Source organism: Electrona antarctica (assembly GCF_951216825.1).
Source record: "Electrona antarctica genome assembly, chromosome: 10".
NCBI lineage: Eukaryota > Metazoa > Chordata > Actinopteri > Myctophiformes > Myctophidae > Electrona > Electrona antarctica.
Genome location: NC_136791.1, coordinates 29,260,510 through 29,281,685, shown reverse-complemented (window position 1 = coordinate 29,281,685; position 21,176 = coordinate 29,260,510). Strand labels below are relative to the sequence as shown.

At 43.8% G+C, this 21,176-nt stretch overlaps 1 protein-coding gene across 1 annotated transcript in view; it reads right to left on the bottom strand.

The window, feature by feature from the left end:
* Positions 1-16,704, bottom strand: part of vwc2 (von Willebrand factor C domain containing 2) — a gene marked incomplete at both ends in the record, with an annotated part of 31,107 nt that extends 14,403 nt beyond the window's left edge. Inside the window, 2 exons of the mRNA XM_079511899.1 lie at positions 13,314-13,443; positions 16,015-16,704. Of these exons, the coding sequence (XP_079368025.1) occupies positions 13,314-13,443; positions 16,015-16,704 (820 nt within the window). The remainder of the gene's footprint in view (positions 1-13,313; positions 13,444-16,014) is intronic.
* Between the last annotated feature and the right edge of the window lie 4,472 nt (positions 16,705-21,176).

The window sequence follows — 21,176 nt, the reverse complement described above, 5'->3', positions numbered from 1 at the left end:
ATCATAGTAAAATGAAACACAAAGTGAAGTTCAACATGTTTATAATTTATTTTGAGGGGCGCTAGCCCCTCCTCTATACAGGTTTAATGTTTGTCTTTAGTTCAATGTTTGTTTTGTAAATGCCATTGACAATGAAGGGAAAATGTACATCATAATGTGCCTCGATCATTACGTCATATTGTCTCGTTATTGTTAATGGTGTTTAATGTTTGTGTTTGCACCGTTTGTTTTATATCACCATTACATCACCTAGTCTATACTTATTAAGTATAGGTCATTCGTTTTTTTTGTTATTTTTTTGTTATAATTAAATTAGTTTTTATTTTAATTTAAGATTAATATTTTTTGTATTAATACATGTATTTTTATTTTTAAGTTCATAGTATAATAGTGATTAGAGAGTACATTCACCTAATCAACACGAGTTAGACTTTAATATATTAGCTCCCCTCACTTCACACGGGTGTGATTCTTTCTCCTTTATTTACCCAGGGTAGTAGCTGAGCACAAGTGCTCCTTTTCAGCAACGCCCTGCACATAGAAACACACAGACAGGTTCCGTCCACCGACGTGTCCACACATCATAAGCAACCGACGGTTGCAATGCCGTGTGTACACGTCCTGCGCATCTTCAATGATGTGTGTACACGTCCTGCGCATCTTCAATGATATCAAACGAGAGAAGAATATTCTGAATTTTTTCCTTTTTTTAAATTTTTGAGTGAGACTCCAAGGCCACCATACGATGATACGCTTCGCTTTTCGTTCATGCGCGGTCCGGTCCGGTCTGTTTACCGCTGCAGAAAGAATGCCTCGTCTCTCCTAATCCAGGGCGCTCTCTGTGGTTTTGATCTGATGAATATACTAAGCTCTTCATTTCTGACTTCTGAACTGCCTCTCGTTCAAAATATGAACGCGATGGATTATTTAGCGATAATATTGAAACGAGAGAAAGGTAAGCAAAAAATATCTCAGTCTTTTTACGGAACAGAAGGGGGGGGCTTTACAGAGTAAAAGCGGCCATGTCTTCCCGGCCCCCCAGAGCTCCTATTTTGAAGGAAACCTGGGAGCTGACCAGTACAACCACAGTCTTATACTGTTGGCCACTAAGCAGCTCCATTGGTTCAGTGCCTTGCTCAAGGGCACTTCAGCGGTGTTGGGTGAGTGATGACCAATCACTTCCCCACCCAGATTTTTCCTGCCCGAACCGGCAACCTTTCGGCAACAAGGGCGCTCCTCTAACCCTTAGGCCACCGCTGCCCGCAACATGCACTTTCATCTATTTATTCTATTTTGACAAGGCCAGGAAACCACTGTGGCGATAATAGCTCAAACTCCAAACATTTCAATGCCATCGAGATAAAAATATGAAGATATCACCAGAGACGGTTTCCATATCACAGTAATAATCAGTTTACTGTACGTGACTGGATATTTGTGAGAGCAAAACCTTGAAACTGGAAAGTCATGAAAATGGCTGCACATTCATATAGAGACACTATTTTAGGTACATGCGTAAAAAGCATTAACACAGATAATTGAAGAAGAAATAATAATAATTGAAGAAATTCAGTGATACTAGTATTTCTTGCTCAACTGTGCACTGTTTATTTTTTATTATTATTATTATTATGTTTTTAATACATATGAACCATACTCAACAAATGGTAATGTGTGGTAATCTTATGGTAATAAGGACTAATGCCACAGAGCCTTGATTCATTTTAAAACCACAAATCCCTATTGCCTGAATAAGCACATGGATTTGTTGGGAGGTTTGAATATATAGTACATGCACACTCTCTTTCAGTCGGTCACATGCACATCGACGTCTCTCCGCATATCTGTCTCTTTCAGATTGATGTGCCTGTAAATGCACCCCGGCAAAATCCACTGGGCATTCTACAGGGAAGATATGGAGCGCTGCCAAAACTCTTCCACAAAGCACACGGTAATCTCTTGGTGAGCACTTGGTAATTTCAATAAGTGAACAAAAGGCCATGTGTTTCCCCTTGATGTTTTGCAGACAGTCAGATATTGATATAGTGAATGTTGGAGTAACACCTGGCTGACTTTGGCTGTCATTTACTTTCCGTTTTCCAATCTAGCGTTGCTGTTGTCATTTCGATTACTTTGTTTGCGCTCTGTTTGTTTCTCTGCAGGTGAAAAGTTTGTGTAAGCCTCCTGGGACTTGTTCAATATTTTCTTGGTGTTTAATATTTTATGTGAAAATAAACAAACCTCGACAGGAACGAGCTCTTACCTCAAAGCTTAAAGTCTCGCTGTGTAATGTTTTTATTTATTTTGTAATATTTTTTATCCCAGGATTTTGTAACCCATTTTTCACCCCTGTGTCAATTATTGTCTAATGTGATCCTGGGCTCTACACACCCTCCGCCAACCTAGTCCCCATATATGGGGGACATGGGGAGAGCAACGGACTTGAACTCATGCTTCCTTCATGCCTGAGTGTCCAAGTTGCTCCTTTACACCGGACAGGGGGGAGTTTCCCTGGTTGGACGTAGCGCGTGGAAGGAACACGTTATTCCAACCAGTTCCTTTCCCCTCCATCAGGCGCCCCGGCTGGCCAGGGGGAGGCAGTTTAGAGACCAGGATTACTGCATGTTTTTTGTGAGGGTACCTACCCTACATGTAATGTTTTTATGCATAAAATGTAATTTTGTCCAATCTGTATGGTAGAGCAGAGGTTCCCAAGCACCGGTACATGTCCCACCGGTACACGACTACACGCAGTGGCGTGCACAGACATTTAGAGGGGCAGGTGCTCACGTGAAAAAAGGGCACCTTGTGCAGTGCGTGGAACCGACCGGTTGCCTTAATAGTGTGAGATTTATAGATTTTGGGGTATAAATAATATATTGAAGCTTTTTTTTTATCAAGAATTGATCAATGTCACCATGGTCCACATACTGTACACTGTACAAAAAAAGGGCACATTGCTGTCCAGAGGGCAAGGGCAGGTGGTGCTCTAGCACCCCCTAGTGTCTATCTATGCACGCCACTGGGTACACGTCTACACGAGAAGGGAATCCCATGTTTTCCCGACCGTCACCAGGATTTTCCATACTGCGGTGAAAGGTTGACTCAGCCCGGTCCACTGACTGGTTTATTGCTACCGAAGGTCACATTTACTATGAAAACCTGCATCTCCCATCCGTCCGTCCGTCCGTCACCCCACGTCTCCATATATGGTCATGCCTCGTGACATCACACCTCCAAATATGGTCACGCCTCGTGACATCACCGTGACATCACGCCTCCATATACTGTATGGTTACGCCTCGTGACATCACGGCTCCATATATGGTCACACCTCGTGACACCACGCCTTGTGACACGTCACGCCACCATATATGGCCATCTCCATAATGAAGATCACGACACTGACCTCATATAACCCTGCATGGATACATTGAGAAGACTGGATCATCACCTAGATCTGCATATATGGAGCCGGCCAGCAACTCTACATCTGACCTCAAACCTCAAACCCTTATAGATCTCCATATATGGAGGTGACCTGTTCTGACATTGCATATGTTCCCCACCCGTCCTTCCTGTTCTGGCATTCCATATCTGACCTTATCAAACCCTGTACACTCAAGACACGCTCCATATATGGCCAGTACAGAATTAATTCCATATGTTGATCTGACCCCCCCATGCCAAAGCACCAGCGCTCGCCCAGCAGTCTACCGTCACCCAGGCGGATGCGTTCACTTCTCGCCCTCAGGGCGTCTCACTGGTAAACTGCTTGGAGTCTGTGTGTTGGAGCCAAATTGCCTTCCTATTTCATTTTGTTTTGTTTATTTAAATGAATGTTGTGAAATTGCTAATTAATGACGTCATGTCACTCAGGTGTCAGTCAGAGGGTGGGTGGTTGCCTTGGTAACCATTATTACCTGTCAGTTGGGTGCAATTCACTTCAAGGGAAAAGGCCCGCTCTACTCAGACAGTTTCATATAGTTTCAGGCGTGTGCTGGGTGCAGATTCAAAATGAACATATAGAAAATGAATAAAATCCGCACATCCAGTCGAGTAAGAGTCTTTGTTTAATGATCAAAGTGCTCCGCAGCACTTTGACTCTTACTCGACTGGATGTGCAGATTTTACTCAGGTGTGCAATACAGTAGGTGAAGCCAAACAGTTTTCGACCGTGACACTGTGCTGTTTGTTGCTGGCGGCGTTCATGTCCTGTTTATATCAAGTGAGTTTATCTAAGGCTTTATGTGAATAAATGGATTGACATATCGAAAAATGACACAACTCTCTGGACATTGAATCTTTATGTGCACGCCTCCTTATAATTATTAATAACTTGCGATCTAAATCATCCCGTCTAATTATGAAAAAAGATCCTGTGTTAGACGGCCCTCCGTGGTCCAGTCGCTAGTCGCGATAGATTTATTCTTACCTCCCGTTGTTGTCGATGGACTCTAGAGTGGTGTGGCTATTGTTAGCTGCTACACACACATTCACAACAACATCCGGTCCGTCTGTAAAAGTGGTCCGTGTTTATAAATCGAATTGGCGCTATAATGTAATGGATTAAATAACCCCAGGCAATTAAAGTGTTAATGGTCCCCGTCCAGAAAACAGTGAAGAGCAGAGTGAGAGTGGCTACCCTGCTACTACTGTAAATAGGATCTCCATAAAAAGGTTGGAGTCCGAGTTGCCAAGCAATCAGTGTTGATAGCCAACACATTGGATTGCAAAAGAAGTTTGAATTTCAAAGGAAGTTTGAGAGGAATGAGACCTTCCACAGAGAAGGTATTGGAACTGCATTGAGAAAAAGAAAAGGAGTCCTGCAGACCACTAAAGCGAAGACTTTGGTTAGGCCAGTATCAAGACTTTGCCTAATTCAAAAGGCTGCAATTTGAAACCTCTTGGGAGGATTTTTTTTTTTTTTTATATATAATTTTTATCCCACAATTTTGTAACCCATTTTTCACCCCTGTGTCAATTATCTAATGTGATCCTGGGCTCTACACACCCTCCGCCAACCTAGTCCCCATATATGGGGGACATGGGGAGAGCAACGGACTTGAACTCATGCTTCCTTCATGCCTGAGTGCCCAAGTTGCTCCTTTACACCTGACAGGGGGAGTTTTTGATTTTGAAATGTTATTGATTGCATTTATTGGCTCCATATTTAATTCGAATTGTTCACAGCCTGCTGCCATTCTCAATTAGGGGCCGGTGTGTTGGAGCCAAATTGCCTTCCTATTTAATTTGGTTTTGTTTATTTAAATGAATGTTGTGAAATTGCTAATTAGTGACGTCATGTCACTCAGGTGTCAGTCAGAGGGTGGGTGGTTGCCTTGGTAACCATTATTACCTGTCAGTACGTGTGCAATAGGTGAAGCCAAACAGTTTTGTGAATAAATGGATTGACATATCGAAAAATGACAACTCTCTGGACATTGAATCTTCATGTGCACGCGTCAAACTTAAGCCAATACTATTGCCCCTCGCTGTAGGACCTATTGGTGAGGCTCTACACTGTGTTACTTCCGCGTTGCGTAGCATAACAGTGACGTCACTGTCGAATCCTTGGTATCTTTACCGTTCACGTGTGTTCAGAGCAGCAGCAGCAGTGTAACAACAAGCTGTAGCCTATTTTGTCACGCTCGTGCTAATGAAACAAAACACTACACGGTGCAGGATTATTATTTCATTTAAAAACATTCAAGTATCAGAAGATGATGTAACCCAGGTAAAGTATGCACTCTGCATGTTTAACTAAAGTTTTCCACATGTCCAAAGTCATTTCTGAAAAAGACATAGGCGGCGCCAAACCTATTTTTTAATCATACTGTCCTTGTTGATATAACGCCTTTTGGGTCAATGATGTAACATTATATTGTATATTGTATTGTGATATACTAATATAGCAGCGGGTAGGGGTACAGGCTTTAGTTTAGACATATTATTAGACCGACAACCTACCTCAAACCCTAACCTAACCCTAACCACAAGCACGGGAGCACCGCATGTTCGACCGTTGATTCCGTATGTCGTTCCGTTGGTGTGTGGAATCTGCGCGTGCATCCCGTGTGTTAGGCTACTTCAACTGTCTTCCGTGGGTTTAGGTTTTGGTACGATGATGCGTGAGCCCGACATCAGACACACATTCAACACCATTAGATGGTGTGTCTACCTACTGTAGACACAGGATCTGACACAAATGATATATGATATAGTATAGTGTCAGTTTGCACTGAAATTTGTTTTGCGACCCAGTGGCCTTGTATGCAACATATACATACACATTGACATAACACAGGACAAAAAAAGAAAATAAACTACAGTTACATCCATTTGATATTGTATCGGTGGCCCGATACAATATCAAATGCCAGCCTGTTGGAGAAAACCAACCAAAACTCCATCAGCCAGGATGTGAAGAAGAGAAAGTGGGGGTGGATTGGACACACCCTCCGAAAACCTACTGACAACATCACTAGGCAAGCACTGGACTGGAACCCACAGGGCAAAAGAAAAGTGGGGAGGCCAAAACAGACCTGGAGAAGATCAGTGGAGAGTGAGGCAAAGACGACCGGATTATCGTGGGCCCAGCTGAAGAAAACTGCTCAAAACAGAGTCCGATGGCGGGGTGTGATTGCGGCCCTATGCTCCACCTAGGAGCCTACAGGAATAAGTCAAGTAAGTCAAGACATCCATAGAAACATAAGGGCACAGAGCAATGTCCACAGCTCAGTCTAGTCCTGGCCAAAATCCTGATTAAGCCTCAGAGTTGACTGATGGACAAAATACCTCTTCAGTCTGACCTTATTGTATGCTGGAAGTGGAACACCATATCTCCTTCCTGAAGGCAGCAACCTATACTCTCTATGCAAAACATGGCTAGTATTAGAGGTCATATTCCTTGCTAACCATAGGATGCTGTTATCATACGTGGATGTATAGAGTGTATAAATGTTGACCTGAAAGATTCAATTATTCCCCCAAGCTAGCAGGCATGCCCTATTAGCTCAATGGTAAACATGAACAACAGGAAACCGGGTTCAAATCCGGGGTAGAAGAAGGTTTCATACTAATGCTGCTTTTTAGACATGTAGCCTATTGGTGGTCTGACATGTAGCCTGTGACCTGCATGTCTAATGGTATATTTGATAGCACCAACTCGTACACAGTATTGATTGAAAACTGTATTAACAGTTTGTAGAGTAAAGCACATGGTCAATACAAGGTCTGCTAAGAGGATTGAAATACCCAGAGAAGCACAAAGGCTCGTTTACATTGGGGTCCTCCATTTTCAATTAATCTAACATTTAATGAGACATTAACCATAATAATAATATTATAGCACTACGCAAAAAAAAATCTGAAATTTGCCTCTTTTTTTTTTACAGGGGCCTTTTTGGAATTGCAGCCACCCGTACATGCTCTTTGGGAGCACTAGGGATTCACATTTCTTTACGACTGTTAGCAGGGCATTCCACACTTTTGTGGCATAGAAACTAAATGAATGGAACCTCGTTTGAGCCGAGCTGAGCGTGATTTGTGGAACTCCCTCTGGTGTCGTGGATGACGTGGACCACCGGTCCCATTGAAAGTTGCGATTGATTTATGTTTTTATTTTACAGTGTAAAGATTGACCGGACGGCCAAGGCTCCAAGAATCAGACAACTGTCCAAGAATGCATTTGTTGGTTTTTATTTACCCCAAAGTCTCCAAACATCAACCAGGCAGTGCAATATTCAGTGATGGACTGTCCAAAAATGAAGCACAAAAAAAGAACATGCAAAAGGCTAAAAGAACAGCAACTTGAGGTAACTACCTTAACGGGCGCAACCCTTCCATGAAGGGCCCCAGCAACTCTCTTCCTCAGCTGCTCAATATAGCTTGCCTAGACCAAACTGAACCACCATTTTATACCAGGTGGGTCATACCAAGAACACTCACAGTAATTAGTAGCAATTAACTTAAACAAGGCAAACTAAGGCCCATAAGTTATACCCTATTACTTAAACCATATACACAATTTACATTTCATATTTCAAGCACCACTTTATAACCACATTAGGCCTATAATTAGAAAAGCTACAATATAAAACCAGAACCCACACCCCTCTCCTCTACAGCACTTGGCACCTCCCAATCAACAGGAGGATGTCCAGCACCGGAGAGGACAGGTGACCAACAATGAATTGAACATCATATTTAAAATAATTGCAATGTCCATGCTCAGGAATTCATTAAGATATAGTTGAGACATATGAAACACAACATTCCCAAGCTGGCCAGCAATAATTAATTAGAAGCAATTGTGTATGATGAGTGTGTGTGCATTGTCCCCGTTTGTCTCTATCGGGCAGACGGGCACGGGCTGCCCCGTGACACACAGTATGCAGAATGCGTACATTTCAAACGAAAGCACCAAGCCAATACAAAAACTGTTACTTTGTGGACAATTTAGGCATTTAGCAGACGCTCTTAATCCAGAGCGATTTACATTAGGCAGGAACAAAAGTATGGGAATACATCACATATATAAAATGCATTTATCAAGAAACATGCGTAAGCTAAGAACGTGGAACGTGGACGATCCATGACAAAGCATTACACTCGTTTACAGTACAAATATATTCCGTTATCACACTCTGCTCAGTGAGAGGTAGTATGGGCCAAAAAGGCACTCGAATCAGCTCTCAAAAATACTCCAAAAAGCACTCTTGGCAAATCCTTTTTTCGCAAAATCCTTTTTTTTCAAAACAGTTTTTTATTCACCTTTGCAGAGTCCACATGAAATGGTTGTTCAAACAAACAGACCACAAAAAGAGGTATTTACAGGTATTTTATTGGCTCTATCAAACTCTAGTCTAGTCTAGTCTAGTCTGCTCTGCTCTGCTCTGCTCTGCTCTGCTCTGCTCTGCTCTGCTCTGCTCCCTACAATCCTACATTAATGCTGGGCAGTGGCAGGTGCTCCTTATAAAGGCTAGGCCCCTCTCATGGACCAATGACAGGTGCTCCTTATAAAGGCTAGGCCCCTCCCATTTGGACCAATGGCAGGTGCTCCTTATAAAGGCTAGGCCCCTCCCATTTGGACCAATGACAGGTGCTCCTTATAAAGGCTAGGCCCCTCCCATTTGGACCAAACCAACCCCGGATTGATTCCACAAATCGAACCAGTGCATCCAATGTCCAGAGATATCACAACATAACCATAATTTTTAAGTGTCACATACTACTTTATAAATGATCCACATAATTAAGTTAAGTTAAGAGTTCTCTAAACAAACCCTCCCACTGTTGGCATGCCCCCCCCCCCCCCCCCCTCCCCACAGCTGGTAGTTGTTCCCTTCAATGGAATAAAGAATCAATTATCAATCAACAATCACACAATAAATAATCTCAAACAAATCTCATTCTCTGCAACAAATAATAATTCAAACCCTGCTTGTTAACTTCAGTCTCAGTGGCAGCAGTGTGAACTGCCACAGACGTACAAACGTACAAATATATTCTGCCGTCTTCTACCCTACAGTAAGTGAGTTGTAGGAGGAAGACAGAGGCCTTGTGGTTAGAGTGTCCGCCCTGAAACTGGGAGGTCGGGGTTCGATCCCCGGGCCGGGTCATACCAAAGACTGTAAAAATGGGACCCTCCCTGCTTGGCACTCAGCATCAAAGGGTTGGATTGGGGAGGTCAAATCAACTAATCAAATGATTCCCGAGCGCGGCACGGCTGTAGCTCACCGCTCCTTGGCTGCGGCTCACCGCTCCAAGAGATGGGTCAAATGTGGAGAACAAATGTCACTGCGGTAACGTGTGTGACTAATGGTATGACTTTGACTTTGACTTTGAAGCCAAGCAGTAGCCTGACCACATTGTTTTGGGTTGTCTTTGTTTTTAGGGCCTTTGAGGTGCTATGCAGTGGTGGAGTAAAGTAAAAGTATAAAATACTGTAATGTAGATGTAGATGTCCCATTATTCAAAATGTACTCAAGTAAAAGTACAAAAGTATCAGCATCAAAATGTACTTAAAGTAGTAAAAGTAAAAGTATACTCATATTGCAGCATGTCCCATTTCACAAAATGTGTACAACAAGATCTGCTATTTTCGAATGGCCTAATCTAATCCACATTGGCCTCTAAAAATTGCCTCTAATATGGAACCCAGGTAGGTAATTAATTTTTTCGGCCTTGCTGAGATTACTATTTGACCCAAAGGGAATGGATTGGGTTTTTCCCAGGTGTACTGTGGTCGTTTGTGCAGATTCTAGATTGTTCAGAGCTGAGGGCTTTTTCAACCTGCAATTTGTCCAGCAGAGCCGAGGCCCGAGTCAGGAACGAATTGCAGTCACAAGCTTATGTAAAGTCTCTAGTATGCTTCTTTGCCGAATGCCACAGCTCGCTGGGGGGGTGGACAGGGGATGGGGGACGGGGGACGGGGGGGGACGGGGGTTGACGACAGTGTTCCGTTCATTTATGATTTAGCGATTTTATGGAGTAACGCAGAAGTAATGTGTAGTGTAACTAGTTACTTTCTCCAGGGAGTAATCAAGTAATGTAAGGCATTACCTTTTTCAATAATGTGTAATGTGTAATGTGTAGTGTATTACTTTTTTGAGTAACGGACCCCAACTCTGCTTCTAACTATGTAATTTTAGGTCATTATGTATTATGTACATAGAAAATAACGAATAATTAGAAACTGTAGTTTCATTCTAGCTTAGAAATATGAGGTGAAAAAGTATAATAATTAGTATAAGAAGAAGAATTAAAGCCCTCTTCACCCCCCATTCATTCATACTGTACATTAGGAGGTGAAGTGGCAAACAGTCATCACCAGCGTCCTCACTTCCCACATCAATGGTGGCAAGCTCACACCAGGCAATGTGGGGTTCAGTGTCTTGCCCAAGGACACTTTGTCATGTGGACGGGAGGAGCTGGGATTCGAACCGCCGACCGCACCCACAGATCATTGGACGAACTGCTCTACCTCCTGAGCTACAGTAACAATAAAGAAATCTAGAACCTGTAAACTTCAAGTTAAAATTCGAGATTGGCATGCAGCACGTGTCGTGATCTCATGTTGTGATTATAGCTATCTAGCTACTGGTATATATCTCGTGTTTATAGCAGACACACTCAAATGTACACTCAAATGTACACTTGCAGTTTGGGCAACTCCAAAGCAAACTCCACATGTCCCAACATTTTATTTACCTGCCATAGTGTCAACCCCTTACCCCTGTGTCGGATCGCTGGTTAGACTGGCATATTCACCGATACCGATATGACCCGATATGACAAATAAGGGCCGATCCAATACTTTTCCCGATACCGATACAGTAACGGGACATCTCTACTTGTAAGGAACTAATTTTCCAGGCATATTATTAGAGTAATACAGTAATTGTAGATCAAATCAATGGCATATAGTGACTATAGCAAGCAACTTTACAGTCTTGTTACTCTCTCAAATTCCAGTGATTGATGTTTAAAATGTAGGCTCACATAATGTATACACTGCATGCACTTATGTACACACATTCTTTGGAGACAGTGCAATATCTGCTAATGGCTTGAAGTCTAAATTTGACTGGCCTGGTCCTTTGAGGCTCCAAGTTGTAGATAAATAATGCAAGTCATCATTCTTTTTGCTGAAGGAGGCAATGTTGCTGACATTGCCATGTTGCATTAGAGTCACACCAAGAAAACAAGGGGACATAATCTAGGACATGCTGTCTGAAATCATCAGAAACAACTTTAGATAATCTACCCTGAACTAGAAAACTTCCCCTAAAATGCGGCAATGTCTTGAAAAACAATGGGATATCATCCACCCCAGGAGCTCAAATGCTGAACCTAACTGTAACTCCACCCTGCAGGCCAACGTACCAGACAGTAGCAAATCTAGAAATGTATCTGATATGAACTGCCTGGTATCCACCAGAAGACTTTACTGATGCCGAATGTTAATTAGGCAACATTGTCCACAAGCACCAATGTTAATATAGTTTTAAAATAGTTATGATATATGTTCTGCCTATCACTCCGACACCAGTAGTCAGTGATAAAGTTAGCCAGCAGCTATAGCTACTATCAATATGATACGATACGATGCGATGCGATGCGATGCGGTACGGTACGGTGCGGTGCGGTGCGGTGCGGTGCGGTACGGTGCTGTGCGGTGCGGTGCGGTGCGGTGCGGTGCGGTGCGATGCGATGCGATACGATAGAATGCATTGACCCCTGGAAGGAAAATCAGGTGTCAGACTGAAGAGGTCTTTTGTCCATCAATCAACTCTGAGGCTTAATCACGATTTTGGCCAGAACTAGACTGAGCTGTGGACATTGCTTTCTGCCCTTATGTTCTCTATGTATGTAACTGTATTTTATTTCTATTTTTGTCCTGTGTTATGTCAAATGTGTATATGTGTTGCATACAAGGCCGCTGGGTCGCAAAACGAACTGACAATAAAGTAATATATCATATCATATCAAAGTGTGATGATGAGTACAAACTTTCAATGGTAAAATCCAGAGAAACCTGCGTTATAAGATTACAAGACGGGTCACTTCCTGCCCACCCCGGAAGTGATAGCCCTCCATATTTGAGCCACATTCTCATTCTAGGCCGTGCTTCAACGCGCGGTGGACTCACTTTCTTAGCGTAATCACAGTTTAGACTTTTATAAGGTCTCAAAGATCGTGGTTTGTCACATTTTGAGGAGAAAAAGGACTATTAAGCGTGCGCACGGCCGCGTGCACGTCGGATCCGTCTGGAGGCTGTCTAACAAGTAATAATAATAATAATAATAATTTGAATTATTGGAATAAATGACAATAAAGAAATAGTGATATGTTGATGTCGCTATATCACTGTTTTTTCCATTTGCACTTTTGACTGTCCAGGTTTCAGCAGGAAGAAACCCTAAATACAAAGGGAAGACATCATTGATTGCACATAACAACCACACCAAGGTGTCTAAAGAAGTACTGTCACCTGAAAAACTGGAAACATTACCAAAATCACGGCACTCCATTTTTAAATCTGGTAAGCTCACATCTTTGAAGGACATTAACAATGACAAAACATTGCAATTGATTTGTTCCAAAGAGCCATGGATTTGTCACTGGACGGTGACAAAAACATTTCCAATTCCATTTTCAAGGTCTGTGGTCACGGTTTGTGCTCGCCGTGGAACACTGTCAAGGACCACAGCGGGGGGGGCCTGCAGTCCCATAGCTTAAATCAATGCAGCTGCATGCACCGTAGCCGCACAATGAGGCTCTGACGTAAACCAAGAGATATCACTCACCGCTCTTGCAGATTGGACAACACTGATCAGGCTCATACTCTGGGTTCACACACTCAGTCTGCGGGCAGGCCGACACGGAACACAGAACCTCACCAGTGGGCTCACAGCGGCACTTCTCACACGGTGACACCTGGAGAGGCGAGACAGAGATACTAATCAACACCACCACATACTGCTCAGACACACACAAAACCCTGTCTTTTCTACTTAATTAATTTTCTCAGTATCGAGCTCCCCTCCTCTTTGTTTCTGTCGGTCTTCCCGTGTGCCTGTCTGTGCCTATCACGCTTTCTCTATCCCCCCCCCCCCCCCCTCCCCCTCCCGCATACACACATCTGCACTAATGTAGGCACACACCTGTCGGCACGGCTAGTTAACAAAAGTGTGCACTCATTGTGTGTGAGACCTGCATCCGCACGGGAGGGCCCATCCGACGAGACTTTATTGGAAATGAATGGTTCATTTCAGGGAGAGCCAAGTGGAGGAATGAACTTCAGTATACAATCAAGGAAAATGGGGAAATCAATAGGGAATCGGAGACGAACGAAAGATGCCTCCAATTTTGCCTGCCCCGTGAACAGAGTACACAATTGCTTGGTTAACCAAGCTTTACGTGTCTTATGAACGGAGAACAGTGTGTGACAGAGTCAGGAGCAGATGATGATAACAGCCCCTGATTGCTCCCCTCATCTGGCTTCTATATTTCTCTGCTGAAAGCTGCATGCTTCTTGCAGCCACTTGTAGGCGAGATGTACTGTGGTTGTCGATTGCCACTGTGAAAGATCGAGCACTGCAGTCGAACGGCCTGAAATGCTGCAATCAACCATAAAGCCCCCTGCCTGTTTCTATGTGTCACTCAGACACGCACGCACGCACGCACGCACGCACGCACGCACGCACACACACACAACCCATGTCACAAATTACATCTTCTTAGGTTATGCTTGCACTAGTCTCGCATTGTCAGACTATTCCACAATCTCTGAATGCTAGTATGCAACTACACCTACACCGAAATCCGAGGCATCTGTTCCTCATTTCCTTTCACTAAAATATATAATGTATTTTTTATTTCCATTAATGCTAAGCAGCCAGCTATATGCTTTTGATTTATATTAGGATACATTCGCACGACTGTAAAGAAGTGGGAGGAGGCGTCACATCCGCTTTATCGCTTGATCATTTTTAGAGCTTCCGTGCTAAAAAAAAAGAAAGCATTTGAAAATTGTCGGAGGCAACAGTCTCGCTCGCAAGACACCTACTGTGCTGGTGTGGACTATTATTTACTCGTCGAGAACAAATAAACTATCTTTCTGTGAGTAGAGTACAATGTAGATTTCCCTTAGGATGGATGTTTGTCTGGCAGACATTATATCCATCAATCTAAACTAATTTGAGCGCCTCAGAAACATAGAGAGAAGCATTTAATAAGGGAAAATTAGCTAAATGTGTGGCAAACTGCAAAAAAAATGCTTACCAGTAGTTTCTTCACATGTTCATAAAGATGTCTACTATCACATATTATATATAGTATTTGTAGCTTTCAACCACGAAAATCTGGTGAAAAATAGTCCGATGGTTTGTTGTTGATCAGAAGAACCAGCGGCCATGACAATGCGAAACTAAACCACCCTGCACAGCATGTTGTAGTCTAAACAAACGGACCGTTCACATGCATTGGGCTCAATTTCCCAGAAGCCCTAGCAGCCCAGAGGATGACTTGATTTCCGGTTTCGTCATCATAACGCGACGGCCTCGTCACCAGGTCCGGGACAAATCCGCTATTTCTTTTTAATTATTTTAAAACGGCGAATTAAACGCATTAAACAAATAGCGGGTTTAGCGTATTACGCGCGGTGGAACCCTGGATTAAACAATTAGCCGCCGTCAAAGTGTTAATGGTACCCCAACTTTCAGCAGCTGTCACAAAGTTTCCCAAGGGAGTTGGCTTGGAACACATTTATATGTGTGACCTTTATGAACACATTTGTGAAGAAAGCTAGTAGTAAGCATTTTTGTTTTTGCAGATTTGCCACACATTTCGCTAACTTTCTCTAACTAAGGACAATGTTGTCAAATGTAATACCTTTGTGATAGACACAAAGCACAGCTTGTGAGGTAACCCAAAAAAAGAGCCCAACAGAAAGGCATAAGCCCAGGGAACTGTAGGAAGCTCTCTTTTCTGTCTGTTTCTCTCTCACACTCACTCTGTCCATTTCTTATTGCATGCACGCATGCACGCACGCACGCGCCCACGCACGTGCACACAAGCACACGCACATTCACATCTTCACACAGGAAGTGAAGATACGGTAGCGTGCTTCATCCCTGACTGCACACATCTAGATGCACTTGATATACGGTAGGCGACTTACAAAAGGAGTGCATTACTATAACTCTCTAACTGTATCAAGTGCTGCCTTCAACTGAAAACACTCTCTTTGAAGTTGCATTGTGAAATTTAGCCCCTGGTCATGCGCAAGCTTTGTACGTGGAAAGAAATACACAATTGCTGACCTTTGCCATTATAAATCTGGCTGCCTGCTTGCTTTCTCTGCTGCATGGGCCAGGGAACTAGTTTCTGTGTAGTGCCTTTGACAAACTCCATTAAAGCCTGGGCAATGTTCTGTCAGCAGTTCCTTAAGTCCTGAGTCTCTGAGCATGTCAGAAATGTGACTAACTGCAGTTTAACGGGGCTCACCTTAAATTCCGCCAGCGAGGCGTAGGTCTTTCCCCGGAACTCACAGTAGTTCTTCTTCTCTTTGCACAGGGGGCAACAGTGGCTGGTGTCCAGCTTAATGCAGCGAGGGTGGACCCTGGGACAGTCCGGCTTGCTGCACAGCGGCCCCTCGTCCGTGCACAGACACGGGCACGTGGACGGCCCCGGGGTGAACTGCTCGCCGATGGCAAACACAAAGCCACTCTCGTCCATGCAACCCTTCCCCCTGTAGTCCGGGTAGGCGTACTCGTCGATGGCGTCGAGGGAGAGGTCGACGTCGCCGGTCGGGCCCTCGTCGATCTGATTCAAGGCGTACTGTTCGCTCCACAGCTCCTGCGACTCCTCCCCCTTCGACGAGCCCCGTTTCTGGGAACCCGAGTTTGGCCGTGTCGCCCCCGCAGTTCGGTTGGCATCTCCGTCTCGGCCGGCGGCCTCCAAGCTCAGAGCGTTGACTTCCAGCAGGCGCTGCTGCTGCGCGCTGGCTCCCAGCGGCCCGTCAGAGGCCTGCTGCTCGTCCTGCTGCTTCTCCGCCCTGCTCTGGGTCAGAAGAACCCTCTCCAGACGTTCCCGGCTCGCCGGCAAGGGTGCGATGGGACTGCACTGAGCACCGCCAGTCATCAGGAACCAAAGGACGAGGAAGGCTTCTGCTGCCATGGTAACGGGGTGTAGCATACCTCCTCCCCACCGCCACCAGCGAGGTGGGATGACACCTCGCTAACACACTTCACATCCCAGGTGTGAGCCAGTCCATCTGTAAGAAAGAAGACGACAGTTATAAAGCCTTTTGTCACATTTAGCCTCGCTGACGTTCCCTGCTGTGCCCCAGACAGTTGACCCTCTACAGCGGTGCAAAAGGATTTGGATGACTTTCGTGGCTTCTATGTCGTCAAGCCGATGGAAACTAAATGAAAACTAAGCTATGGAGACTAAAACTAAGACTATACTGACAATTTCGGCCACAAATAAAAACTAGACTAAAATGTTAGGAAGGGACTATAGTGGACAAGAGACAGTTATAAAGCCTTTTGTCACATTTAGCCTCGCTGACGTTCCCTGCTGTGCCCCAGACAGTTGACCCTCTGCAGCGGTGCAAAAGGATTTGGGTGACTTTCGTGGCTTCTATGCCGTCAAGCCGATGATGAAAACTAATGAATGAAAACTATAAGCTATGGAGACTAAAACTAAGACTATACTGACAATTTCGTCCACAAATAAAAACTAGACTAGAGACAGTTATAAAGCCTTTTGTCACACTTAGCCTCGTCGCTGACGTTCCCTGCTGTGCCCCAGTTGACCCTCTGCAGCAGTGCAGAAGGAAAGGATTTGGATGACTTTCGTGGCTTCTCTATGCCGTCAAGCCGATAGGCCCGACCGACACACAGCAGTGCCTGATGCGAGCTTGTTGTATATAGGATCAGTGAATTGGACCGTCACAATTGGACGTATTCATACAGCCTCTGTCGGGAAATCAATACAGCCTTATACTATAACACTTCTCGGGCCTCGATGGCTTCCAGCAGTGACGGAGCGAGAGGGAAATGGCAAGAAAAGGATGTGAATGTGACACTCTCTCCCACTCTCCGAACAATACAAGGGACAAGGATCAATGGCATGCTTTTTAAAATGAATTGCAGTGAACGTTACAAAAGGAGAAATTGATTTGAAAATGAAGCGTAATTCTTCCCCCAGAAGGATGAATGTTCTATTCTCATAGGAGAAAGGCCCCATCAATTCCATAACAAACTGTTCGGCTGTACATGCAAGCCATAGTTGTCTAAAAACATAATTCAAAAAATAAATCAGGAATTATACACCTACAAATACATATTTCATGCTGCTCTAATGATTTTAAAGGAGAATTCCATGCTAGAAGGCTTTCTTACATTTCTTTGTAGTTGTTATGTCCCCACCAAAGAGGTCCAGGTGTTATTTTGTGCAAAAGCGCATTATTGGCTATTTCCCCTACCATAAGCCCTCAATGAATTTAATTGAATTGCATTGAATTGATGGGGCATTGGGATGTTGTGCTAATTCGCTTATTTCCATCGCTCAAAAATCTAATCTTTTCTTTTGTTTATATCCTCTCTTCATAATGTAAATAGTATCACAAGCGGCACACTTTACTACTTATTTCGATGGAGATAAGCGAATTAGCACAAAAACCCAACCCCCATTGAGGGCTTAGGGGAAATAGCCAATAATGCACTTTTGCACAAAATAACTCCTGGACCTCTTTGGTGTGGATGTAACAACTACAAATAAAGGTAAGAAAGCCTTCTAGCATGGAATTCTCCTTTAATTCACCAAACATTCTGTTCGTCCATGTGAGAGCTGGTCAATTATTCCAGGGCCTGTTTTTAGTTACAACTTAGAAAATAATCAATAATATAATTCCTAATTAATGTAGAATTTAATTCACGTTTGTTTTGGCTGTTTTGATTGAATGCAACATCTTGAATTCAAGTGCCTGCTGATGATTCCCCTCTGTATTCTGTGGTACGCTTCCATTCATTGTCTTCACACAGAATGATGAATCTCTTTGCTGGGCCTCCCTTTAAAATTCCACTTTGACACTGACATTTATAGCTTTGATTCAAGGAAGGTGAGATTACTTTGTATTGACTGACTCCACAATTAGCTGTACAGTCCTGACTCCTGTCTGGACATATTTAAGAGCAGTCTACGCAGTATTGATTTATTTGACAACCATAGTGGACAGGATTACTTTCCCGTAGACAGAATAAGGAGCACTGGACACAGACAGCTTCCTAACCCCAGAGCATGCTCCAACAAAAGCTATCACGTTAATTAAAAAAAAACTAAAAACAGACAAGAAGCCAATCAGAATTTCATATTTGTAACATATGGGATTGGGTCGTGATGATAAAGAGTAGAAAGGATATCAACAACAAAAAACAACTCTAGCTTTGACAACACCAAAAAACTCAGACGAATCCTCCACTGAGAAACGAAGTGAAAGTTTTGCTATTCATGAATTCGGCTATAGATCCGCTGGGAGAGGGAAGAAATTGACTTATGGCAGACCAATCGTATTTGAGCTGTGTTTTAGCTGAATTGCCACGTTAGACACAAGATCCTGGAGGAGCTGGGGTGGTACCGAGGAGGAGGAAGAATGAGGTGCATACCGATGGTGTTGCAGCTGGGGGGGGTGGGGTGGGGTGGGGGCAGGAAACACAGAGACAGATTAAGAGAGAGAGAGAGAGAGACAGAGAGAGAGACAGAGAGACACACAGAGAGAGAGAAACAGAATGAGAGGAACGAAGCGAAAGCAAGAGAGACTGATGAGCAAGGTTAGAGAAAGTAGCGCGCGCGTGCATGCGTGTGCGCGTGTGTGCGTGCGTGCGCGCGTGTGTGTGAGTGAGAGAGAGAGAGAGATGGGGGGGAGAGAGAGAGAGGGGGGGGGGGGGGGCAGACGGATAGAGCCAAAGTCTCATTAGCGAAAGGGCCTCATTTGCCTTTTTAGCCCAGCCTCACCTCCTCACCCACCTCAACAGCTGTTACTACTGGCTGTTTATTGTGCTGATAATGCTGCTGCCTGCAGTGCTCTTACACTACAGGACCGGTGGATCTGTGTACCTACCTACCGTATGTCTCTACCGATCTGTGTACCTACCTACCGTATGTCTCTACCGATCTGTGTACCTACCTACCGTATGTCTCTACCGATCTGTGTACCTACCTACCGTATGTCTCTACCGATCTGTGTACCTATACCTACCGTATGTCTCTACAGATTGATCTGTGTACCTACCTACCGTATGTCTCTACCGATCTGTGTACCTACCTACCGTATGTCTCTAACGATCTGTGTACCTATACCTACCGTATGTCTCTACAGATTGATCTGTGTACCTACCTACCGTATGTCTCTATACAGATCTGTGTACCCACCTACCGTATGTCTCTACAGATTGATCTGTGTACCTACCTACCGTATGTCTCTCTATACAGATCTGTGTACCTACCTACCGTATGTCTCTACAGATTGATCTGTGTACCTACCTACCGTATGTCTCTCTATACAGATCTGTGTACCTACCTACCGTATGTCTCTACAGATCTGTGTACCTACCTACCGTATGTCTCTATACAGATCTGTGTACCTACCTACCGTATGTCTCTACAGAGACTACAGTACAACAGCCCACAGCTGCTGCTGCTGCTTAATCCATTCAGGACGGGCGGGAACCCCTTTTGGTGTTTTAACTGGCATTATGTTATACTTTAGCTATTGAAAAATAGCAGATCTACAAGTCCATAGCGCGGCACTCCGCTTTTTTTGAAATGTTGTGAAAATGTCTTTTGAATATATGTTCTTTCAGAGCGAACGTTTTTAACTCAAAACTTTGCTTCTGGGGGTGGGGGGGAGGGGGGGGGGGGGGGGTCCCTGGAACAACATATTTTCAGATGGGGGTCGGCGACTTGGCGCCCAATATTTTTGGGGGTCCTTGACATTAAACATTTTGAGAAACACTGACATAGAAACAGGGTTTTCAGAAAACTGTCACGATTTAGAAGACATTTGTAGAATCGTCCTCAGGTCTAAATGGGTTAATCAATGTTTACCTTTTACCTTTTATACCACCGCAACACTACGTCGCGGTCTAATGCCAAAAGCGCTCCTAAAACAATGACACGTTTGTCAGTGTACAAGCCCTGCGACCTTTATTGTAGCTACAAAAGTAAAATCCTCGTTGTCTAAATTAGCTCTAATTTAACATTTGTTTGGTCAATTTTTGTCTCTTTTATAGCTTTAATGTTTGTTTTTAGTTCAATGTTTGTTTTAAAAAAGCCATTGACAATGAAAGGAGAATTCCATGCTAGAAGGCTTTCTTACCTTTATTTGTAGCTGTTACGTCCCCACCAAAGAGGTCCAGGTGTTATTTTGTGCAAGTGCATTATTGGCTATTTCCCCTAATATAAGCCCTCAATGGTGGTTGGGTTTTTGTGCTAATTCGCTTATTTCCATCGAAATAAAAGTGTGCCGCTTGGGATACTATTTACATTATGAAGAGAGGATATACAAACAAATTAGATTTTTGAGCGATGGAAATAAGAGAATTAGCACAATACCCCAATGCCCCATTCAATTCAATGCAATTCAATTCAATTCATTGAGGGCA